Source organism: Sminthopsis crassicaudata, chromosome 5 (assembly GCF_048593235.1).
Source record: "Sminthopsis crassicaudata isolate SCR6 chromosome 5, ASM4859323v1, whole genome shotgun sequence".
In the NCBI taxonomy this organism is placed as follows: domain Eukaryota; kingdom Metazoa; phylum Chordata; class Mammalia; order Dasyuromorphia; family Dasyuridae; genus Sminthopsis; species Sminthopsis crassicaudata.
In genome coordinates this window covers 5650633-5676979 of record NC_133621.1, presented here as the reverse complement: position 1 = coordinate 5676979, position 26347 = coordinate 5650633, and the positions used below count along the sequence as shown (strand labels likewise).

Below are 26347 nucleotides of genomic sequence, written 5' to 3'. Positions count from 1 at the left end.
AATACAAAGCTTCCGCTTAGCAGTACCAAACCTAAAACTATATTATAAAGAAGCAGTCATCAAAACCATTTGTTAATGGCTAAAAAATGGATTGATAGATAAGTGGAGTAGATTAGATACATACAACACAATAAACAAGGTCTATAGCAATCTAATATTTGATCTGCTCCCACACTCTAGCTTCTAGAATAAGAACTCACTATTTGACAAACATTGCTGGGAAAAAATGGAAAATAATGTCAGAAACTTGGCATAGACTTACATCTCACATGCCATGCGAAAATAAAGTTTAAAGGGATACATGATTTGGTCATAAAGGCTGATACCATGAACAAATTAACTGAACAAGGGATAATTTACCCATCAGTTCTTTGGAGAAAGTAAGAAGTTATGACCAAAGAAGAACTAGAGAACATTATGAAGGGAAAAATGGACAACTTTGATTACATTAACTAAAAAAAGTTTTTACATAAATAAAACCAACAGAAACAAGATTAAAAGGGAAGTACAAAGCTGGGAAAAAAGTCTTTACAGCCAGTGTTTCTGATAAAGTTCTCATTTCTAAAATGTATAAAGAACCATGTCAAATGTACAAGCTTTTCCCCAATTAATAAATGTTCAAAGGATATGAACAGATAATTTTCAGATGCTAATATTAAAGACATTTATAGTTATGTGGAACTTCATATCATTTCATATAGTTATATGAAAAGGGGCTCTAAAACATTGATCAGAGAAATACAAATTAAAACAATGCTGAAGTACCACTACACACCTCTCAGATTGGCTAAGATGACAGAAAATGATAATGATAAATGTTGGAGGGGACATGGGACAACTGGGACACTAATGCATTATTGGTGGAATTGTGAATAATCCATCCATTCTGGAGAGCAATCAGAGATTAATCCCAAAGAGCTATAAAATTGTGCATGCACTTTGACCCAGAAGTGACACTGGGTTTGTTTCCTAAGAAAATCATAAAGGAGTGAAAAGGACCCACAGGTGCAGAAAGGTTTATAGCAGCTCTTTTTATGGTAGCAATTAGGGAACGACTGAACAAGTTGTGATACATGAAGGTAATGGAATATTATTGTTAACAAGCTAATTATAGAAATTTCTGGAAAGATTTACACAAACTGATGCTAAGCAAAACAAAGTAGAACCAGGAATACATTGTACACAGTAACAGCAAGAATATGCAATGATCAATTATGAAGGTTTGGTTCTTTCAAGTAGTTAAGTGATCCAAAGAAAATCCAAAAGGAAATGCCATCTGTATCCATAAAAAGAACTAAGGAGACTAAATGTAAATCAACACATTCTCTGTTCACTTTATTTATTTATTTTTTCCTCTCTCTCTCTCTCTCTCTCTCTCTCTCTCTCTCTCTCTCTCTCTCTCTCTCTCTCTCTCTCTCTCTCTCTCTCTCTCTCTCTCTCTCTCCCCCCCTGGTATTTCCCTTTTGCTCTTATTTTTCTCTCCCAATATGATTCATAAAGCAATGTGTATTAAAAATAAATAAATTTACTACACTTTAAAAAAAAGGAATTAATGAAAACAAATTCAGATGAAGGTGGACTGATTGTACTAGACCTAAAATTTTATCTTAAGGCAACATTCATCAAAACCTTTTAGTATGAGCTAAGAAATAGAGTAGTCAATCAGTGGAATAAGTTAGGTTCACAAGATACAATAGTCAATGACTACAGTCATCTAGTGTTTGATAAACCCAAAGACTTCAGCTTCCTGAACAACTCACTATTTGACAAAAAATTGCTAGAGAAATTGGAAAACTGTGACAGGAATTAGGTATTGATCAGCATTAAACATCCTATACCAAGATAAGGTCAAAGTGGGTGCATGATTTATATATGAAGGGTGATAATATAAGTAAATTAGGAGAATTATTTTATTTATTTATTTTTTGCTGAGGCAATTGGGGTTAAGTGACTTGCCTAGAATCACACAGCTAGGAAGTGTTAAGCATCTGAGATCACATTTGAACTCAGGTCCTCCTGACTTCAGGACTGATGCTCTATCTACTGTACCTAACTGCCCCTAGAGAGCATTATGAATTGCAAAATGGCTAATTTTGATTATGTTAAGTTAAAAAGATTTTGTGCAAAGAAAACCAATGCAGACAAGATTAGAAGGAAAGCAATAAACTTGGAACAAAATAATTTTATATCCAAGGGATATGATAAAGGCCTCGTTTCTAAAAGATACAGAGAATCAACTTAAATTTATAAGAATTCAAGCCATTCTCCAATTGATAAAAGATCAAAGGATATGAACAGACAATTTTCTGATGAATAAATTAAAGCCAGTTCTAGTCATATAAAAATGTTCTAAATCACTATTGATTAGAGAAATGCAAATTAATACAACTCTGAATAAACACTTTACCCCTCACAGATTGGCCAAGATGACAGGAAAAGATGATGATGAGAGTTGAAGGGGATGTGGGAAAAGTGGGGTACTAATATATTGTTAGTAGAGTTGTGAATTGATCCATTCATTCTGGAGAACAATTTAGTAGTATGCCCAAAGGGCTATCAAACTGTGCATGTCCTTTGATTTATTAGTATCTTTACTGGATCTGTATACTAAAGATATCATTAAAAAGGGAAAGGACCCATATATGCAAAAATGTTTGTAGCAGCCTTTTTGGTAGTGGCAAGGAACAGGAAAGTGAGTGAATTCCCATCACTTGGAGAGTCGCTGTATAAATTATGTATGTAAATATGAATGTAATGGAATATTAGTATTCTATAAGAAATGAGGAATAGGCTGATTTCAGAGACTTACATGAAAGGAGGCTAATTGAAAAGAGTAGAACCAAGAGAACATTGTACACAGTAACAACAAGATTATGTGATGATCAAAAGTGATGGCTCTTTTCAACAATGAGATGATTCACGCCAATTCCAACTAACTTGTAATGGATAGGCACATTTGCATCTAGAGAGAAAACTGTGGGGACTGAATATCGATCCCAACATAGTATTTTTATCTTTTTGTTATTGTTATTGTTTGCTTTCTTATTTTTTCTTTCTCATTTTTTCCCCTTTTGATCTGATTTGTGTGTGTGTATGCAACATGATAAATGTGGAAATATGTTTAGAAGAAATGCACATGTTTAATTTATATTTAATGAAGAAGGAAAATGGGGAAGGAAGGAGAAAAAAAATTAGAACACAAGATTTTGTAAGGATGAATGCTGAAAAATATCTTTGCATGTATTTTGAAAAAAAAAGCAATCAATATAAACAATAAAGTTAATAAGTTTAGCTTTTAAAAAGTCAAGCAGTCCAAAGTCATATGACCAGTATGGGTCAGAGAATTGATTGGAAGCCACATCCTCTCCTAGGAAAGCTTTTCACATTGCCTTGCTGTATAAATTAAATCAATACAATTAAAAAAAATAATGACTTCAAAGTGTTTTGATGAAGAAGTAACTGATCATACTTCCAGCTATTTTGCCATGGCATATACAATATTACATGATTTTAACATATTTTATGATGGTCTGTACAGGGTTTGAGACTGGGGAGAAGGAGAAAAAAGAGAGAAGTGAGGGAAGAGAGAATTGGGGGGGGGGGAGAAAAGAGTAGGAATAAAGACAGAAAGGGAAAAGTGGTTATGATTAAAAGTTTGGGATGGAGGAAGGAAGAAAGGGAAAGAGCAAAGGAGATGGAGAGAGAAAGAGCAGGGAGGAAAGGGAAGGGGAAAGAAAGGGGAAGAGGAAAGAGAATCAAAAAGAGGGGAGGGAGGAAGACACCGAGACAGAGAAATGGGAAGAGAAAGAAGGAGAGGGAGATGACAGGAGCAAAGGAGAGAGAGGTTCAGAGTGACATTGTAAGCATCACAATCAATTCTTCCCCAAATAGAAATATGATGGGCTGCAGAGAGAAGGCTCTTCCTTATCGTTTCTATTTCAATATTCTAATACCCTCTTTCAAAATAATCTGAAAGAATTGCTTTAAAAATGTTTTAAGGCAATAAAGTGTGTGATGGGGAAACCTTTCTAATTCTTGATTTCTTTCTTTAAATGACCAATAATGTATTGATTTGAAATTCTGGGTATTTTAAATAAGCCACAATGAAGAAACAGTTGCTTTTTCATTTTGCTGATCACAGTGTCCCCCATTAGCCAGTAGAAGAAGGTCCTACTCACTTGTCTGGTCTCCCAGGATCTCCTGCAATGCTGTGTTTCTGGCCATGTTTCCATTGCTTCCTTTACATTGGGTGGTTCTTTCTCCAGAAAGCAACTCACTGTTCCATGAAAACCTTTTTCCACTACTGTCCTTTTGCTCATCTCTTGCCTATAACACCTTCCCAATCCAATTTAGCTACTTCAGATTGTATTTCTCTTCCAGGATGCTACTTAAAAGTCTTATAGTCAATTAAACTCTGTGGAATTTCCCAGGTGAGCAGTGTTCTCTCCATCTCTGAGACTCTCATGTTACTCTGTATTAATTGGGGTCATGTTTTATTCAATTTCTTTGCCATTTATGTGTGCATGTACATACATGTATGTGTATGTATGTGCAAACACACATAATTGATCTCTTTTACTAGACAGAAAGCGCTTAAGGGTAGGTTTTGCACCTCACTTATTTTTGTTTCTCCCTAGGTCAGGAGAAGTAGATGCCTAATAAATATTCATGGATCAAATTCAACTCTTTGGATCAAAACAATTAATTTTAGAGTTCAATCTTTTAAAAAATGGATTATTAATGCTATGCACAGATTTTCTTTAAAATTCTCTTTAAAGACAAAACTTCAACAAAACAATTTGGTCCCAAAACAATATGAATGCATGAAATTAACATGTATGTTTTCTCTTTTCTTCCATGCATCACAGAAACAAGACATTCTTAACCAAGTAAGCCATTTTCCTCTTTTTTTTGGCAATCATATCTGTTTTGCCCATGATTGATGTGAACAGTAATTTTCTCATGTGCATCATTGAGTTCATCTACATCACCATAAATTTAATGTAAGTCAGCAGGGCACCTGCTAATCTGCGTATCTGGTGTTGGAGAGGCTATGCAATTAAAATAAGAAGGTCTCTTGATCTGCATGTTGGCCAGTCATTGAACCATACTCTCCTGTACTTAAATTTCTCTTCCAGAAAACTAGGATTTTAGGGCAACTGCAAATAATCCATTTTTCTCCCTGGGGTAAGACTTCAGTCCTCCATTAGTTAGACTTTTAAAGGAGAATTGGGCTGTCTTTTCCCTTCTCTTTCCTGTATTTCAGGCCATAAGAAAGCTAAGGAAAGAAAAAATATCTGAGTGATAAGAAGAGTTTGTACCAATGAGGGTAGAGAAACATGAGCTGTATAGTACCCAAAGTAAGAGCAGGAAGAGAAACACAGAATATACTTCTTAGTGGTGTCATGGATGCTATGGACTTGATTTTGAGTCAGCCAGAAAGGTTTTCTACAAGTTCTGGCACCTGGAGAATGAAGCAGAATATGGGATATCCAGCATCCTCAGTAAAGAATCTGGATATTCTCTATAACGGGTTACCAGTTCTGAGATAATCCAGATTTAAATGGAGTAAGTTAAGGGGGGAAAGGCATTTATGAAGATATCTCTTAAACTCACTTGATTGATCAATTAGAATTAGTTTAAGGAAAATGATTGCTCTTAAGAAGGCTCCTTCTGTAGCTCTTGCCATTCGTAGGATAGAAATACCCACTAGACCTATGATTTCACTGGTGTAGCAAATTTCCAAATGAGGGATCTCCCTCTCCCAAGAAAAGTTCATGCTTCCCCTACTACTTAAAGACTTAGGAGTTGTTTAGACAGTGTTGGGAAAGTAAGTGATTTGCCTCAGAATGAAGAGCCCTCATGTGCCAGCAGCTAGACTTGGAGCCAGATCTTGCCAGCTCTAAAGGCAGATCTCTGTCATGCTGGGCCATATCAGTGCTAGCTAATGTCAATGCTAGGTCCTGCTGGACCATGTAAATTCTAGGTCCTGCTGGTCCATGTCAATGCTAGGTCATGCCAGTGCCAGGTCCTGCAAGGCCATGTCAGTACTAGGTCATGTTCCCTCTCTTTGCTATACATAGAAAACCCCAAATGGCTCTTCCTTGGAGAGGAGCTGGCTATCCCACAATAGCATCAAATGCTATTTAAAGTAAACTTTGTGAAGACAGAGGTAGGAAAGAGTAAAACCATGCATACGTATTGATGCTTTCTCTGTTCATTTTTGTTTTTTAAGAAAGGGAGGATACCAATAGTGAATGTGCCCTCCTGTAATTATGTATGCAAACAGATGAATATATGCACATTTCCTTGAATAAACCTTCTTGTGAACATGTTGGTTCTATTTCTCTTCCAAATGGAGTCGGAGTTTTGATGCCGTGCTGTGCGGCACATTATTCCCTGACAGAAATAACACTGTGATGTTCAGCTCTTCATACAGGGATTTCACAAAATTCCCTTGAGTTTATTTCTTGGAATATTTTCACCTTTGCATAGTTAAACAAGAATTTTAAATGCTTAGTGCATACTTCCAGTAATTAGATTGGGGAACCCCAGTTGTGTCCTGGAATAATCACCACATTTCAGTTGTGCTCAGTATTCCCTTGTTCAGTGCCTGCCACAGGGCACCCCTTTTCTCAGTGAGCACAGTGGGTATAGCTCATCTGGGCAATTTGACTAACTCACCAGCAATTGTTTGTCCTCATTTCTAAATTCATATTAGTCTACCAATATGAATCCATGTCTCCCAAAGAGGGGCTCTGGAGCAGCGTGAGCCCAGTCTAACAAAGACTTCTGGGAGTGTTCCTACATCAAATAGATGTCTAAGAAAGGAGAAATCCAGGCCCTCTCACCAAAGCGGTCTATGATGTACCATGACTGGCCTCAGGCAGCCTCTCTCTCTATACTCCCACCATGCCCTCTCAATAAGTAGGCATCTGTAAAATATCTCCTATGTAGCTGCCAAGGTAGCTGGAGACATTGAAAATTCAAAGGCATAAAATGAAGGAATCACTTCTCTCATAGAGTTTCCATTTTGTTGAAGGAAGTAATGGATATAGATATAGATATGATACAAATAGATATATAGATAGATATAGAGATGTATCTATAGATTCATAGATATTGGTATATGTGTATTCATAAGAAAGACAAAAACACAAAATAGCATAAGAACAGAAGTTTCTGGCATCTGAGACAATCAGGAAAAGTGTAGAGATGAGAAGGGAGGCCTGGCAGTGCAGAAGCAGAGACAGTACATGGAGAAAAAGCAAGATCATCCATTTGACTAGATGGCAGCTAGAAAGCACATGAACAGAAGGTGGTCCTTGGACTTGGGGAGACTTAAGACTTACTACCTGACTAGGTAAGCCATTTTGGGGAAAGGAAATTTCCTTGTCAACAAAATGAGATTATATTTGAGAAGCCCTCTGTGTTCTTTATTATAAGTTGGCAGAGTTCAGGAGGCAGAACAGTGATGATGACTTGGTAAAGATAGAAAATATCTAAGCTGAAAAGGGGCCTTAAAGGCTTTTATTTTAGGTTCCTGAGTCCCAAGGGAGACATTGGATTTACTGAGGAAGAGTATGACATGTTCAGATCTATACTTAATGAAAATCACTTTAGCAGCTGAAAATGAAATTAGCATACAGAGAGATGAAGTAGGGAGAACCCAATAGAGTCAGTTCAATAGTCCAGGTGAAAAATGATGAGCCAGTGAAGTCAAGTGGTAGTCATACAAGTGTAAGAGATGATGTGGACGCTGGAAATTAAAAGAAAGGAAATAATCCTATGTGACTGAAAGACAAAAGAGACTACTCAAGACAGGATCTTGGGTTACAGCCATCTTTCAGGGGGTAGGCTATGGATGATTATCATTTAGGAAGTTGAGAAGTGGTCAACCAGGTAGTAAGAGAAGCAAGTTAAATTGGTGTCACTAAAAGGAAAACCTCAAGAAGGAGGAGTCAGGAAAAGAGGGTAACTGTACATGCATCAGACACCACAAGAAGATTGAAGGTGGGGAGGAGATAGTCAATCTGGCCATTAAAAGATCATTGGAAACTTGGCAAAGAGCCATTTTTATTGAGTAATGAGGTATCTGAAGGTGGGCTTCAAAAGCTTGAGAAGTCAGTGAAAAGAGAGGCAGGGAATGTCAAAAACATTGAAGATTTTCTAGGGGTTTTACTGTCATGGAGAATGGCAATAGGATGGTGGATCCTTAAGCTTTCAAGAATGGTGGAGATGGGCATTTTTGAAGAACAGGGGAGAGACAAAGAAGTGTTGGAAGCAGAAAAATGAGCAATCAATCAGTCCAATAAAATGAGAAGTTTTCCTTGACAAAGAAAATAACCTCTTTGTCAAAGACTCGGGTGGAACAAGGAGAGGAGGAGATTCGGGAGATCTGAAGAAAGAAAATAAGGTCTCCATGGGCATTTGGCTAGGAAATAAAGGAGGACTAAAAAGATTGCCTTGTTTTAATGACATATCAAATGATATTATACAACATCGATCCATGATGGGCCCAGGAAGCCCAAATATGGCACTCCCTGGTTCTAGCAAGTAATGGTTTTGATATAGAAAACTTCTACTTGATTCAATTTTATCTCTGGAGATGTAAAGAAATTTCTGCTATTGCCCTAATTCCTTAGTGTACTGGGAGAAAGAGAAGAGGTTTAATCAGGGATGAAGATGGTTCAAGAAGTGTACAACATGGAGGCCAACACATGTCTCACTCTAATGGCATGTCCTTGGAGAATATTGTGAAAAACACAATATATCTCCTACCCACTTTCCACATTTGTACAACAAAGTACTCCATCCTCTCCACAATGAAGGCAAAAGACAAATACGGTGTATATTCCTGTAGACCATAGTATTGTATTCAAGATCAAGAAAACATGGAGATCATGGAAGCCTACTAATTCTTCTACAGAAGATAAAATGGAGACTCACAGAGATTAAGGAATACCTCTATCCCCTTGCTTCCCAAGGCAGTGCCTCCTCATGACCAATTTAGTGTCTTTTCCAGCATACTGGACTGCCTCCTTAAATGAAGGAGTGATTTAGCCGTATAATGTCAACCACTCATCACCAAAGATGACAACTATCTCTTCTCTGCTTCCCTTACTGGGATGACTGGACAGGTATTTCCTTCATTATTCTTATAATTCTGTTCACAGTGAACCCAGGGGCAAGGAACAGATGTCAAAATGGAATGCATACATCAGGATTTTTCTATCCTTCATATCACTTTCACTGTACATTTGACATAAACAATTTTAAATCCTCAAAAAACTAAGTTGAATCCTCTGGCATACAGAGAATAATTCAGTGCATTTTATAAAGGAAGGAGTGACTTACCATATTGACAACAGTGGTCTCATTATTTCCTGTTTGGAGCTCATCTCAGATCTTGAAAAGGCAATGTTATTAATGATTTTGAAGACTGAAAGGCAGACTTCCAACACATACTGGTCTAATAACAATCCAAAATTATTGAGAAAAGTGACTGGCTGGCTTCTATACTTTGATCAAGGTCCCACAGCTAAGAATTTCAAGGAACTGATGACAAAGCATGACCTTGCAGCAGTATTGCTGCAAAATTATTTGGGGGAAACAAAGAACTGGAAACCAAGATGGTACCCATTGATCTGGTTATGAAAGAAATGACTAGAGTGAATATTATGACATTCTAAAAATGAAGATATGACAAATTCAGAGAAATGTGGGAAGATTTGAATGAATTACGGTTTAAGGAAATAAATCCCGTGAGAATAATCCATCTTCTCCAGCACTGACTGAATTTGTGGTTGATCCTATAGTAGAAACTTATTGGATGTTTGTTGATTGATTCATTTGATGTGTGTCTCTTATCTTAGCATAATAAAACCAAAAGTACTATTTTAATCAGCATTTTTCTTATTATTAGTGATCCCAGTTAGTCGTTCGAATGGTTGGTTGGGCTGCAATTCATCATATAGCTGCCTCTTCATGACCTTTTACCCAATCTCTTTTAGGGGAAGACATATTCATTTGCCATCCTTTATCAAGGAAAAAAAATATTTAATTGTCTTTAAGAAAATTCATGATGGTTAAATGCTGAAGGTATACATCACTATGTATCACTGAACCAGGAAAAACATTTTCAGCTGACAAGTTCATTTTCTAAAACCAATTTAAGGATTGAAATTGTAGAGTTCATACTCTGACATTTAATTTCTTCCAAAAAAAATCTTCCTGTGTAGCAGTGTCCTGTGGATTGCTTTTTTGGCATATAAAGTACTAAGAGATGAGAACCTTTTAAAAATTTTCCCTCTGAATGAGTCAGGAGACATTTCTTCCTCCCCCTGATACCTGGTGATGAGCCTGACTGTTATTCAGGTGGATCCTCTGCCTGCCCTAATCAGGCTAGTCTTAACTCCAGATAATGTCCCTGCACCCATTTTTTTATGCCTGGAAGCAGAGATATATCAATGAGAATATCAGAATAACAAGAAAAAAAAACACTTCATAATTCTTTCTTTGTCCTCTGGCCTGACACAGAATCAGTGCTTAGTGAAAACTTCACAGTCAACAGACTGATAGATGAGTAGTGTGGTCACTTTTGTTTAGGAAATGCCATCTCCCATGTCTAGACTGTCCTTTAAATATAAAAAATTCCCGGCCAGGCTCCAGTGGTAAGCGTGTAAGCAGCCAATGAGCTTCATGATGGTCCAAATCATGGATATAACGTGCTCTCCTGGCAGTTACAATTATTAGTCTGTCCTAGGCCCAACAGAGTACCTTTGACCACTGACCTTTGCAGTGTCAACTCTACCCGGCTCGCCTCCTCTGAGGCCTTCAAAGATCTCTGGCCACGATCTCTTGAATCTATAGCTTAATAACCAGTAGCGCACTCAAGAACAGCCATGTGTAATCTTAAAAGCCTTTATTATACCTACTCACATAATGCCCTGACTTGATGCCCTGACTTGTTGGTTCCCGAGTGAACACCTGGTCAGAAGACCCACGTGTTCACCACCAAAATCCTTACCTCTTTTGGCTATCCATCTTGGCTTGGCCACCCAGGCTAGGGAGCCAGGGTAAAGAGCACCAGGTTAAAGAGAGCAACTGCTGTCTGCAGTGGGCTTATAAAGGGCCTGTGAGGTCACACACACAGCCAATCAGTGAGAGAGTCACCCATTATGAAGTTATCTCAACGTGGCCAAGATCCCACCTACAAGGCAGTCCTAATATCCACAGAAATTATTTCTGGGCCTCAATCTTCTGATGCACTGTGCCCACCCATTTAAAGGGCCCTTTCAATTCCCTTCTCTTGTTTTGTGGGAACCGCATCCTTTCAATGGAGCAAGAATACAAGGTAAAAGAACAAAAGTCTATGATACCCAGAGAAAGACAAGGAAAACCAAAGGGAATCTTGGGGGCAGACTTGGACACTAGTTTCATGAGCTGGGCAGAGGGGAATGTATTTTGATTCACATTCCTGGAGGAATTATGTACACCGAGGAGATCATTCATCCCCTGGTGTCTAGGAGTACATTTATAAAACTAAAGTAGATACTGAATGGCATGTGGTCAATTTGGTTCATGAAGATGATTTCTTCTGTAGTACCATACAGAAATGTGCAAGTAGCAGCCAGAAGTTATTAAAATAAGACAAGACAGATGAGCTTTATTTTAATTCACTTCTAAGCTACTTGGATGGACTGGGAAATGCTGTATAAATGCAAGATATTATGATTTCTCTGGTATTGACAGAGCCATCCACACAAAAAGCTCCAGATGGTTGGACTTAAATAACTGAGAACTAGGGCACGTGATCTGAAATGGGATGGGCTTGGCAGCAGTTCCCAATCACTCCCCACAGTCACTCAGCCCTGCTCAGCCTCTCTTTTGTTGTTTCCCTGAATAACTCATTCACAAGTCTGAGGCTGCTGCTTAGAAAACATATAATAGCAGATTGGACAAAATCTGTCATGTCCTGTTTATATTTTTAAGCCACCATTAGATTCTCAAAACTCAAGCAACTGACAAATTAATCAACTAGTCACATCTGAATCCTTTCACTGACAACCACTGGAAGCATCTTCAAATAAGATTTAGATTTTTACAAGCAGTCTTAGAGCTCTATGGGGGCTAGAGAAAGTCCATGTCTCAGGTTCTATCTTCTTTCTGAAGTGAGGAATCCTGTGACCAAATATATGGCTTCAATGAGTTTGGATTTGGGGTGTGATGGGACTTTGGCTTTGCCTTATTCCTATAGAGGAAAGGAGGAGATCAAGGCAACATGAGACTACTTGATATAGTTGTCATTAAAAAAATAATAATAAGTTAATTGGCGATGGTTGAGCTCTGGCAGCTGTGGACAAAACTGTTAACGTTGGGGGCCTAGCTGCCTGGAAGGAGGGTGATCTTCCTAACAGAAATATGGAAATTGCAAGGAGTAAAACTTGAGGGAAAGAAGGAAAGAAGGAAGAAAATAAATAATTATAGAAGGAAACAAATAGTTATGAAGCACTTACTCTTTGTCAGGCACTGTGATGAATGCTTTAAAATATTATCTTATTTTATACTCATGAAACCCTGCAAAATAAGTATCATTTTCATTTTATAGTTGAGGAAAGCAAAGCAAACAGACTTTGTTGTTATTGTGACTTGTTCAGGGCCACAGAGTTAGCAAGTGCCTAAGATAAAGTTAGAACTGTGATTTTCCTAATTCCAGAAGCAATGCTCTATCCATTGTGCTACTAAGCTGCCTTCTGGTATAAGGGATGTTCAGGGAGGGCTAGCATCTCTGATGTGAGGGCTCGCTGAATCCTTTCCAGAGCTCTTCATCCACCTTTGATGTCTACCTGGCATTCAACTCTCACCTATGACTCTAAGAAGCTAGAGCATGTGCAGCAGCCGCCCCCTGACCAAATCATCTCAGCAAACAGACAAACCCAGGTTGAGAGTAACTGATGAGCCTCCAACCTGTCAGTGGGTTAGAGGGATGTCCATCCCAAGCGTGTGAAGACTGCTCCTGGTGGAAAGGGTCAATGACAACAATATGGGAGGGCTGAGAGCTTGGTCAGCCATGGAAAACATCAAGTCATCTACTGCATCCCACGCCTTCTCCATTTGTCTTGACTTTGGTCTTGCCATGAGACTTCAATGACCAGAAAGGAAGGTGAGATTGACAACTTTGCATAACTTTACCTGACATAAATCCAATTTATTAGTGAATCAAGACATCACCCTATGATGTCCCTGGATCTCTTCAAAAATGAAGGACAAACAACAATGACAACATGATGTCTTTCCTGCAACTCATCCACTCCTTTTTTTTTTTTTTTTTTTTTTTTTTTTTTTAAACAAGATCATAATTTCCTTAAGGACAGAGATTATTTTCCTTGTATTTGTATCCACATCACCCAGCACAGTGCTGGGCATGCAGCAGGAATTTAACAAATATTCATTAATTGACTGACTGGTTAACTTGCTGGCCAAGATTATGTTGAGGATCATCTTTATTTTTATCTCCATCTATATTGCACACATATCATTTAAAAGAAAGTAAAATGAGTGAACAAGGAGATCCAATCATGGACCACCTTTCTATCATCTCATAACTCAAAACCAAAAAGAAAATAAGATCCCAATGTGCTTATTGCTTATGAAAAATCATTTTACCCAGGAGAACAAAATCTTACATTACAGGTTCTGTTTCACCAATGTGTAAAGTGTATATCAAAATCACCCTGGACTTAAATGAATAATAAAACAGAAATGATGTCTTTTGGTAGACCTCTAATCATGACCAGGAAATGAAGAATAAAACATGGAGAAATATCTTGGAATGTATGAGTTCCAGCCCAGAGTGAGTCTCTGTAGATGATTCCCTCCAGATGGTCCTTTTGGTGAATGACATGCTGATAATATCAAATCCTGCAACATTAAAGGTGTATCTTAGAAGTGATTTATGAATTACTGAAGGAATTTGGCTTGAGAATTTATATAAAAGATCAAGCAGATGATGAATGTTTATGCCCAGATTACAATTTGCATTTCAATGAACAACCTGGAGAATTTGTCCATCAGTATGTCTATAACAAGAGCTGGTTGAGCCCAGAGTTTAATAAGGAGGAGAGTGACCTACATTATCTTTGGAGAATTGAAAAGTTATTTTAAATGAGTCCAAGCTTCTCAACACTGATTTTTTTTACTAGTATTTCCCTATGGAAGCAAAACATAAGACTATGAGAGTGTCTGAAGAGAAAAAGAGGAAGCTGGTGGTATAGTCCACAGAGCACTTGGCCTGAACTCCGGTTGATGTAAGCTTAAATGTCACCTCAAATGCTTTCTGATTGTGTGAGCCTGAGCAAGTCACTTCTCTCTTAATCATCTCATCTGTAAAATGTGATTAATAACAGCATCTATCTCCTAGGGCTATTGTGAGGATCAGATGGAATATTATTTGAGGAATGTTTTGCAAACATTAAATTGATATGTATTATTGGTATTACTACTACTACTACTACAATGATGATGATGGCTACATTACTCCTACTATTTTATTACTACTGCTATTCCTTCTTTACTTCTACTACTTTATTATTCCTCCTCCAACTACTTTATTGCTACTATTTTATTACTGTTGCCACTACTACTACATTATTACTACTGTTACTACTACTTTTCTACTAGTTCTTTCTACTGCTACTTTGTTACTACTGTTACTACTACTTTGTTACTACTATTATTATTGCTTTGCTGCTACTATTTATTACTACTACTTTCCTACTGCTACTTTACTACTGCTACTACTACTTTGTAACTATTGTTACTACTGCTTTGCTACTACTATTTACTATTACTACTACTGCAATTCCTATTGTTGTTACTAAGAGGGAAATGGGGAGGCTGCCACAATAAATTAAGCTATAACTAGGGAAGAATTATCCTCCAAAAATAGAAAGAAAGAACAAAGAAATGTCATTTGGAAGCCTGGTCGTTTGTCAACTGTGAGGTTGTATGTCATCTTCTATAGCCAAGATATTGACTGATGAGTCAGCTTTCAGGCATTTATTATTGTTCATTCATTTCAGTCTTCTTTAATTTTCCCTGACTCTATTTGAGTTTTTCTTGGCAAACAAAATAGCGTGATTTGCTATTTCCTTTCCCAGATCATTTTTAAGCACCTATTATTCATCAGGTACTTTACCTTTGTTTTATTAGAAGAAAGTGTTTCCAGGCCTCCAGTTTAGTGGATGGCTGCCCTCCTTAAATTGATGTGAGGATATGTTTGAGAGCAGCACTGAGAGCAAATGAATATGTTTTATATCCATTTTGGGGGGAGGGAATTTCCAAATTGATGTTATCATGGGTCCATTGGAGAGTAATGGGAGAGTGAACTCTAAGTGATAAATTGACGTGAAGAAACATGTGTCTTATATAAGTGCATAGATGGAACATTTTTTTTTTTGTGGAAAGATGTTTATGAGTATTGTATAAATGCAGATATATGTCCTTGAATATATACATGTGTTTGTATACAAAACTATCAAGTGAGCAATTTGCTGAGTGGGATTTGCTTGACTTGCATGGTTTAGGGATTTCAACTGTGAAACTATTTTCTCTGAAATACAAGCATCTTTTCCTCAGAGATAAATGATTCCAAACTTAATTGTGTGCAAACATTCTGGACTCTACCTCAAATCCATCACAAACATCCATTATTTTAAAACAGTTAAAGCATTCTGTAAAAGATGGTATGTCAAAATAGACAGTAGGCCTTCATTAAATGGGAAGGATGGTTTGAAAAGAGAAATATATGGCTATGTTCAGAGATGGCTCATTGACACCCAGAGCAGCCCTGAAAATATCCCTGCTAGGACCATGTCTTAGGGAAAACAGAGAGTGCTGGCCCTGCCCCTTCCTAGAGCTGAGTAACCTTGGGAATTCTGGTTGACCTCTAAGAATTCATTTTCTGATCATAAAATGAGAATGAATATATATCACTTAGCTGTCTCTTAAGAATCATTGTGGTCAAATGTGAAAATGTATGTGATGTATTTTGTGAGTCTAAAGTGCGATTAGAAATGTGATTTCACTTTGTCATCACCACCCATCACCATCATCACATAAGCTGAACTGGATGTACTGTCATGGATAATTGAGCGCTTCTAATGATAATCCCATTGGACAGGCTACTGACCTTTGAATTCAACTTTTTAAAAAAAAAATCTTTTCTTCCATTGCAGACCATAGATTTTGAAGGTTTCAAGCTGTTCATGAAAACATTCCTGGAGGCCGAGCTCCCCGATGATTTCAGTGCTCATCTCTTCACATCTTTTAGCAACCAAGCCCCTCATTCGAGTCCCTTGGTCAAAAGTAAACCTCCCCTCCTCTCCGGGGGTAAGCTCTTATTCCTGATTTTGTTTTCTCTTCTGTCTCTTTACCTTCCCTCCCTCTCCTGTCTCCCCTACCCCAAAGAAAGGTCAAACTTGGGAATCTGAAGAAGCATCACAGGTTCTGCATGAGGAAACCAGAGTGGAGGATGGTAGAGTAGACAAGAACTTGCCTCCCTAATGACCTATATGGCAGAGAAACAAATGATGGTGTGGATGTTTGTGAAATGCCATATTCATATCTGAATACTTTATAATTGGAGGAATGTAAGCCTTAGTTAGATTCTTCACATCACTGAGAAACTCACACAAAATTAACTTTTCAATGATTGGCTAATATCTGTTCCTACAGACATTTCTATGGGATGACGCAGGGTGCTGATCTTCCAAGGACTGAAGTACAGCACATATATTAGCACAAAAATATGCTAAATGATATTTATTGGAAAAATTAGGAACAAAGTTTTTTTTTTTTTGAAAAAAGAGTCAGTATTTCAAATTGTTTTCATTTAGGAAGGCTTTTTCCTAGGTCATCCTCAAAGTCTATCATTTTTCCTAGGATTGGAGTTTCTGGGTTGCTAGAGATTAGAGGCATCTATAACAGTCTTTTCTTGGCAAAGTGATGATTTCTTAAACATTTAAAGAGAGACTTTTACCACACATTTTCTTTGTTAGATATTAACAATAATCAAAAATTGGATTTTTAAAACCAGAAGTTTTGTTACAAATTTAGGAAAATATTAGTAGCAATCCGTCCAAAGCCTTTTTAAGCTGCATTGAAATTTTAACTGTGACTGCTCCTTTTTCATAAAGGAATCCAAGTTTTAGCCATAATATATTTAACCATGGCCATTGTTACGGACTACCCCACCTCTACTATGAATGACTAAAAATAGTTATCTACCCACTGAGTATATGCATCCAAAACCTTTGATGAAATTCAACAAATATTTTTTTTTTTTTTTTTTTTTTTGGTTAAGTGTCTGCTGTCAAACAATTCACTCTCTGACCTTCTTCATCCCAGAAAATGAAGTCTCCATTACAGGTTCCCTTTGAATCCAATAGATGAGCCTTTTTCCTTATCTAGCCAAGTAGGGAACCCTAAAAGCTATCTCCACAGCATTCCTCCCCTGTCTGTGCAATACCTTTCCTCACTAAAATCCAGCTCTTTTACTAAAATTGTTTGCTTTTATACATAGGCCTAGGGTTGAGCACAGTATCTGGGATATTATACATACCTCATAAATTGCCTGTTTAGCTACATGTCTATTGGACACTGAATTAAGTGCTGCTGGGAATTCTAAAACAATAAATGAAACGTTCCCTAACTTCAAGGATCTTACATTCTTTTAGGAATCAATAATGAAAGATGCACCCAGAAGAGAAAGTACAGATTCTAAAATGAGAGGAAGGGAAGGAGAAAGAATAATAGTAGAGACCAGGAGAAGCTGATGTGCATTGGAGGCCACCAACGCTTTAACATGGAGGTGAAGGTGGAGCATTCAGCCTCTGAGGTCTGAGATTGAATTTACTGCACAGAAGGCCAAATTTATAAACAATTTTTGATGGAAGCAGATGAAAAGAGGCAGGAAAAAAGTGGAGGTTACATCCTGGAAGGTTTTACGTATTATCAATTGTTATATATCATATGAATTGGAGAGCTCTTGGAGATTTTTGACCAGGCAAGTGATGTGATCACAATTGGATTTAAGGAATATGAATTTGGGGATGAAGAAGACATTGGTTCCAAGATGGAAAATATTGGTAACTGGGAGGTCACTTGCAAGGTAACTGCAGTAGTCCAGGTGTGAAGTGATCAAGTCTGGAAAGAGAGGGTTGGTCACGTGGCTGTGGGCATATGTGTGCATATATGTGTGTGTTTGTGTGTGTGTGTAAAATGTATTCAAGAGATTCTGAGCTGATAGAATGAGAAAAAAAAAAAAAAGACTTGACAACTAACAAGATTTGCAGAGTAGCAAGGGAGATAGAAGAAAAGAACCCCTTGGAACTTGATGGGGTGAGAACTTGGGTGACTGGAAAGATGGAAGAAAGTCCATTCCTTACTCTCTTCCCCTGATTCATTTGAACACTTTCCTCTTTTCTTTGTGATCTTTTATTCTAAGTTGCCTGGTTCCTATTAAATGTTGGTAGCAACTTTTAGAAGCTGTTTATAATCTATGCAAATGGAGGTGATCAATCACACCAGATCATGTGAGGCTGTTGTGTTAAAATGCCCCTTTTAAAGTTGTTTAGGTTTTTTTTTGTTGTTGTTTTGTTTTGTTTTGTTTTTTGCTAATCATAAAAGGAGTCTGATCTTTTCCCCTCTAGCACCCTGGAAATTGAGTTGATCAATAACCTCAATGAAATATTGGAATTTTGATTAAAGCAATATCTTCAGAAAACCTGTTTCTTTTCTCAGTAGAGAGGTGATGGTGAGGTGATATGTACAGAATATAGAGTGTAGGCTGACCATAATAGTTTGGTTTCTTGTTATTTGTACTTCTTTGTTATGAGAAAATATTTGAAGGGGACCAGAAGTGGGAAGGATTTGGGAAAATGACAGTATTAAAAAAAAAAAATCAGTTAAGTGTTTTAGTGGATAAAGCACTAAGCCTAAAATCAAGAAGACTCATCTTTCTGAATTCAAGTCTGTCTTCCAACACTTACTAGTTGTGTGACCTTGTCAAGTCACTTAAACCTGTTTGCCTTAATTTCCTCTTCCTCCTAAAATAAACTAGAGAAAAGGCAAACCATTCCAGTGTCTTTGCCAAGAGAACTCCAAATGGGTTCACAAAAAGTCAGACACAAGTAAAATAACACCACAATAATAATAGCAACAGCAATAATACAAAACGTTTTTTAAAGAAAATATTAGGAAATCTATTTCCTTTTAACCTCCTTTCCCCTTCCCTATATATGGCTCTGGTGACAGAGGTGGAGTGATTGGCAAATGTCAATAAGAGTAGAAACTCTTAGTTGAGTAAACAGACTTTGACCACCGATCTCTTCAATTCCCATCTGTAAAGCTTTGGAGCTTTAACTTGAACATGAACAAAGTATCCTGCTGAAATTTGGGAGGTACCCTAGGAAAGTCTGACTCCAGGGAATTGATGTGGGGTCTACTATAACTTCTACAATAATCTAGTGAGAAATTGTGTAGCTGTTGTTCTCCTGTGGGCTTGCAGGGGCCCAAGGGAAGAAAACGATGTTTGTTGTTAACATTTATTTTCTCCTCCCCTCCTACCTTCATTCCTCTGTCTTTCCTGGCATTCATTCATTCATTCATTCATTCATTCATTCATTCATGAGGAAGTGAACCACTGTGAGAGTACAGTCGGATGCAGTCTAAACCTATTAGATTCAATCACCAAAGCTTGCTTTTGTTCCCCAGTCTATTGAGTTGGGTCTCAAGGGATTCTGGACAACAAGCATCCTGTAGCAACATCAGCCCAGCAGCCCTGATGAAACCACAGAGCTGTGGGGGGTTGGAGGAGTGGGCTTTGCATTTCACTCCTTCAGAAAAGCCTTTCTGAATTGATTTGTCAATTCAGTGCAAGAGGGAAAATGGAAATAAGAATAATAATATATGTAGATCATCACTATGGGTACCTATCTACCTATGCATCCATGTGTGCAAGGCAATAACAATAACAGATCCTGTACCCACACCTTAAGAGGCAATAATGACTGGAAAAACTAAGCAGAACAGAACTAGATATAAAGATGGAGAAAGTAAAGAAACATGGGAAATTGATGCTCATGGACCAGCTTTTATGTGGAATTGTGGACAGATAGCAGCATTTGGAGGTCCCCAGGTCAATGTCACAGGTCTTGCAAAAGAATTTGTAGTCCCGATCCCCAAGTTAAGTTGGCAAAAAACGTTTATTTTGACACTGAGAATTCTCAGGGACCTGGATTTCTTATTGGAATAGCAGCAAAGCATCAAGAGAGTGCAGTTTTATCTAGTCTTCTATAGCCTGGGGCTAAAGGGTAGTCTCCAGATGAATTAAGGGTGGTGAGGTAGGGAGTAATCTCTAGATGAACCAAGGGTGGAGGGTGTTGAGCTAAGGAGTAATCTCCAAGTGAATTAATTAAAGGTAGTGATTATCCTAGGGCTTTCCCAAAGCTAAAATCTAAGAGGTAATCTCCAAGTGAATTAAGGGTGGAGGGTGGTGGGTTAGGGAGTAGTTAGAAACAAGAGAGTTCTCTGAGCTAGATTCTAAAGCCAGAAGATGCAGGGTTTCCTCATCCAGCTCCCCCCTTTTTCTACCCCCCCCTCCCGCCCCAAAGATCAGGGGATCAAAGCATCCTAATACATCAGAGTGTCATACACAAAGGAGCTTGGTTTGCATGACTCTTCCTTTCCCCCCCCTTTTTTTTTTCAATTTTTTAATAATTTGAATAATGTCTTCCTCTTAACAATAGAAAAATAATTGCCACCGAGCTTTATAAATATTATTTTAAGACTAAGAAAAAGAGCTTTGGCCTCTTTATTGTTCTTGTTGAATTATTATGGTTTACCCTCCTTTGAAAACAGTTTCATTTTTACATTATGGAATTAAATAGATTTTTAGATTTAAATGTTAATATTAAAGAAGTTTTATAACCCTCTACCATTTTTTCAGATAATTTAATAATATTTTATTGTTATGATGAATCTGGTGGGCATTATTTTCAGAAGTAAAGATGGGAGAGCTCTGTGTGTGTGTGTGTGTGTATGTGTGTGGGTGTGTGGGTGTCTAAGTGAATAACCCATTCCATAAACCTTTTCAAATAATAACTAAAATAGAATCCATTTTTTATCCCTGAAAATTGAATAATAAATGCACTAATTCTATAATCTCTAGCATAGTGCTCCATATATTACATGCAATGTTTCCCATTTCCTTTTCTCTCAGTTTCCTTTTAATCTTTTAAAGTATGGCTCCTGACCTCATCACTCCATGGAAATTGCCCTCTTCAAAGTTACTAATGATCTTTGAATGGCCAAATCCAATGGCTTTTTCTCAGTCCCTATTCTTGATTTCTCTGAAACTTTGACATTATTGATAATCTCTTAATTCTAGCGCTTTGCTTTACCTTTGTTAATTATTTCCTTATTATTTTATATTTGATTTGTAAAAACATTTTTGTTTGTTTTTTTTGTCACTCTGAATACAATCTAAACTCCCCTTCCTAGAGAATGGGTATCTATATATATATATATTTTTTTTTGTCTTTTTCCCCTCCTTCTTAGTGTTGTAATAGAGATAAAGCCCTAGGTTAGAAGGGGAACAGTACACAGGTATGGGCAATGTGTAGCCATTAAGAAAATGATTATTTCCAGGTGATGCTGAGAAGGTGCAAGATATCTTTGATGCTCTCCTGCCTTGCAGAACCTAAGAATTTGGAGGGACTTCTGGAAGCTTAGCCTAATCCAAGCCAAGACTACTACTTACTCCAACACATCTGGCAAGTGGCCATCCTGCCTTTGCTCTAAGATTCCCAAGCAGGAGGAAGCCATGACAGTTGGGATGGCTGTGATTGCTGGGAAAATTCTCCTTACAATGATCATTAATCTACTCTCTACTCCCAGTTCTGACCTCAGGGCTAAGAAGGACAAACATGAGTACTTTTTCACATACTTCTTTGGGAGAACATTTCTTGCCTTATTCCCATTACGACCACTCCAAAGGTAACACTGGAATTCTGACTCTCATATTATTTATTTATTTTTTTTTTTACCCTTAACTGTTCACTCTCAAGACTTTTATTCTTATGGATATAGGTTTTTAAAAGCCTTGCCCTCCAACAAATCCAAGTCCATCTGCCCAGTCAACAAGTCAATTTAGCAAGCAATTATTAACTACTTAATATATGCAAGTCACCGGATTAAGCACTTGAGATACATAGAAAGGGAAAAACTAGTGCTCAAGGAGCTCTCAGTCCAATGGAGGAAACCATGTACAAACAACTAACAAGACAGAGATGGGTTAGACTTGTCATAGTAGTTGCAGGTAGAAGAGATGGGGGTAGGGGAGGTAGCCTGCTGAAGAGAAGAAAGGTATTTTAGCTGGGATATTTTAGCTGGGACTTGAGGGAAGCCAGAAGACAGAGAAGATGGGACTGTATATTCCAGATATGGGGGATACCTAGTAAAAATACCCAGAGTTGGAAGCTGGAATATGATGGTTGAAGAAGAACCAGAAGTCTGTTGTTGCTACATCAAAGAATATTTGGAGCTAGGATTAATGTGTGATGTGAATTAATGATCTTTAAAATGCCTGGAAAAGGGACCACAGCTGGAGTAAACGTTTCATTAGACTAATGACAATGGTTAAGCCTTTAACACTTTCTGAAGTAAAAAAAAAAAAAAAAAAAAAAAAAAAAAAAAATACACTCTCATCAGAGAATCCTTTCTGAGATTTTTGACCAGCAGAAGGAAGGGCACAGAAATGCATCCCCATCTTTTTGGGGACTAATTGTTAAATACGTGCCATTTGGGGATTTGTTTGACTCACACTCTTATGTTGTCTGATAATATTTTTCCCTCACATTCCCCTTCCACTTGATTTGTCATTATGTTACTCTAGTGGATTTTTATCCATCAGCTTTTGATAAGTTTTTCTAAGCATTTTAAAATCCCTTTCAGAAGAAGATTTAGTTACAATTACTGAAACCCATCAAAAATAGTGGGATTAGAGCACTCAGTTACTCTGTCAAGAATTTAATGATTTGAAACATTTTGAAACTACTTTAGAAGAATATTATGTAATGTTTCCCATAATGTGGCTGAAGAGACCAAGCCAGGAGTACTGTTTGGCTCATCCATCTTCTCACTCTTATATGTGGATGTTCAGGTAGGTTTCCCTGACAACAGCTCTGCTATATGGCTTTATCAAAGTATGGAGAAGAGGGACAGAGCCAAAATGGCAGAGAGTAGACAGGCCTTTGAGCTCTTTTGGGGCTTCCCTCAGATCAATACCAGATCAAGCCTCTGAACTAGTTTTGGAGTGACAGAACACATAAATATTTGGAGTATAACAAATATCCAACAGAAGATATTTTGGAAGAACTTCAGAAAAAAGTCTGTTTCAATGGACACAGGGGGAAGATAGCCAAGCACAGGAACACCTCAGGGCCCCCAGGGTAGAGTGGTATCCACCCACAGGGAAATCTGCCAGGAGGCTTTTGGTCAAAATACAGCATCATTAACTACCCTGTCCTGCTTCAGAAACCAGTGGATTAGCAGACTAGCTGTGAGATCTCCAATGCAACTACAAAAAGCAAATAGTAAGCCCCTGTACCTACCACAGAATAATGAGGAATTTGTCCACATCCACTCAGCATGGGAAGCAAGTCAGCAGTTCCAGCCTTATGGAAATGAGAAGCTGAGGAAACTTGGGACAATCTCCCCTTTACCCTAAGAATAGGCCTCAACTTCTAAAAGTTAGCAAAAAAGCAAAAAGAGCTCTGGCCATAGCTTTTATGTAGACAGAGAAGAACTCAAACCCTGAAGACACTAAAGGCAACTTGTCTCCAGATGAAGTCTCAAAGGGTGATATGAGTTTGTCATTCACCTCACAAGGCTTAATTGGAAGAATAAAAAAAAAAAATAGTTGGAAGAAAAATTGGGAAATGATATGAAAACTTTACATGAGATTTTTTAAAAGAAAACACAGAAATTATCTGAAGAAAATTCCATAAAATAGATTTAGTGAAATGGAAAAAGAAATCAATTTCTTGAAAAACAGAATTTGTGAAATGGAAAAAAAAAAAAATGAACAAAACAATGAACAAAACAACTCATTTAAAAGTTCAATTGGCCAAATGTAAAAGGAGATAAAAAAGCCAACTGAAGAAAATGATTCACTAAAAACTAGAATTGAACAAATGGAAGTGAATGACTCCACAAAACATCAAGAATTAATCAAACAAAACCCACCAAAAATGAAAAGAAAAAAAAAAAAAATAGAAGAAATTGTAAAATACCTTATTGGAAAAACAAATGAACCTGGAAAATAGATCCAAGAAAAACAATCTAAGAGTTATTGGACTACCTAAAAACCATTAAAAAAAAATAAAAAGTCTAAAACATCTTTCAGGAAATTATCAAGGAAAACTGCCTCGAACTCCTAGAAACAGGGGGTAAAATAACCATTAAGAGGGGGATTTGAGAAGGGGATGAACATTGTATGAACCTTACTCTCATTGGATCTGGCTCAAAGAGAAAATATAAGGCATATTTAGTTTGATAGAGAAATGTATCTCATCCTATAGGGAAATAGGAAAGAGGGAAACCAGGGGAAAATAGTCCAAAAATTAACTGGAACCTAAATAATCTAATCCTAACAAATGAGTGGGTAAACAACAAATCATAGACATAAATGATAATTTCATCCAAAAAAATGACAATAATGAGACAACCAAAATTAATGGAATGCAACCAAAGTAGTTCTTAGAGAAGGTTGTATATCTCTAGATACTTGCATAATATAGAGAAACAGAAGATCAATGCAACTAAAAAGCTAGAAAGAAAAAATTAACTTGCTCAATTAAATACAAAATTTGAAATTCTGAAAATAAAAGGGGAGATTAATAAAACTGAAAGTTAAAACAAATTATTGAACTAATAAAACTGAGTAGATTTTATAAAATAGGTAAAATTGTAATTTGATTAGAAAAAGGAAGGGAAAATTAAATCATTAATATCAAAAATGAAAAGGGTGAACTTTCATCCAATGAAGAGTAAATTAGAGAAATAATTAGAAGCATTTTGTCCAGCTGTATGACAATAAATCAGATAATCTAAATGAAATGGATGAATACTTAACAAAATATAGATTGCTCAGATTAACTGAGGAGGAAATAAATTACTTAAATGATTCCATTTTAGAAAAAGAAATTAAACAAGCTATAAGCTATTAAGAAAAAAAAAAAAAAATCTCCAGGGCCAAATGGTCTTACAGGTGAATTCTACCAAACATTTAAAGAACAATTAATTCCAATACTATGCAAGTTATTTGGAAAAATAGAGAAAGAATAAGTCCTACCAAATTCCTTTTATGACACTGATATGGTGCTGATAACTAACCATGTAGGGCCAAAACAGATAAAGAAAATTATATACCAATTTCCCTAATGAATATTCACACAAAAATCTTAAATAAAATATTAGCAAAGAGATTATAGCAAGTTATCTCCAGGATAATACATCATGACTAAATAGGATTTATAACAAGAATATAAGGTTAGTTCAATATTAGGAAAATTATTAGCATAACTGACTATATCAATAACCAAACTAACAAAAATCATATAATTATCTCAATAGATATGGAAAAAAGCATTTGACAAAATCCAGCATCTATTCTTATTACAGAGATTAGGAATAAATGGAGTTTTTCTTAAAAAGATCAGTAGCATCTATTTAAAACCATCAGCAAGCATCATATATAATGGGGATAAACTAGAACCATTCCTAATAAGATCAGGAGAGAAACAAGATTGCCAAGTATTACCATTACTATTTGATATCGTATTAGGAAGGTTAACTTTAACAATAAAAGAAGAAAAAGAAATTAAAAGAATTAGTGTAGGTAAGGAGGAAACTAAATTATCACTTTTAGCAACTGATGTGATGCTACACTTAGAGAGTCAATGAAAAAACTACTAGAAACAATTCACAACATTAGCAAAATGGCAGGATACAAGATAAATCCACATAAATCATAAGCATATCTACATGCTACCAACAAAGTCCATCAGCAAAAGATACAAAGAGAAATTACATTTAAAATAACTGAAGATGATATAAAATATTTGGGAGGCTATCTGCCAAGGCAAAGTCAGGAACTATATGAACACAATTACAATATACTTGCTACACAAATAAAGTCAGATATTATCAATTGGAAAAATCTCAAGTGCTCAGGAGTAGGATGAGCTAATATAAATGACAATATGACCTAAATTAATCCACT

General features: G+C 36.8%; 1 protein-coding gene across 4 annotated transcripts in view; it reads left to right on the top strand.

The window, feature by feature from the left end:
- DGKB (diacylglycerol kinase beta) overlaps positions 1-26347 on the top strand; it is a 675591-nt gene that overhangs the window by 185162 nt on the left and 464082 nt on the right. For 2 of the 4 annotated variants that reach the window (XM_074270709.1, XM_074270707.1), the window contains exons 4-5: positions 4869-4889; positions 16239-16392. The exons of 1 other annotated variant lie outside the window; for it this stretch is intronic. In XM_074270709.1, the coding sequence (XP_074126810.1) occupies positions 4869-4889; positions 16239-16392 (175 nt within the window). The remainder of the gene's footprint in view (positions 1-4868; positions 4890-16238; positions 16393-26347) is intronic. One more of the 4 variants, XM_074270708.1, reaches the window with a different exon arrangement.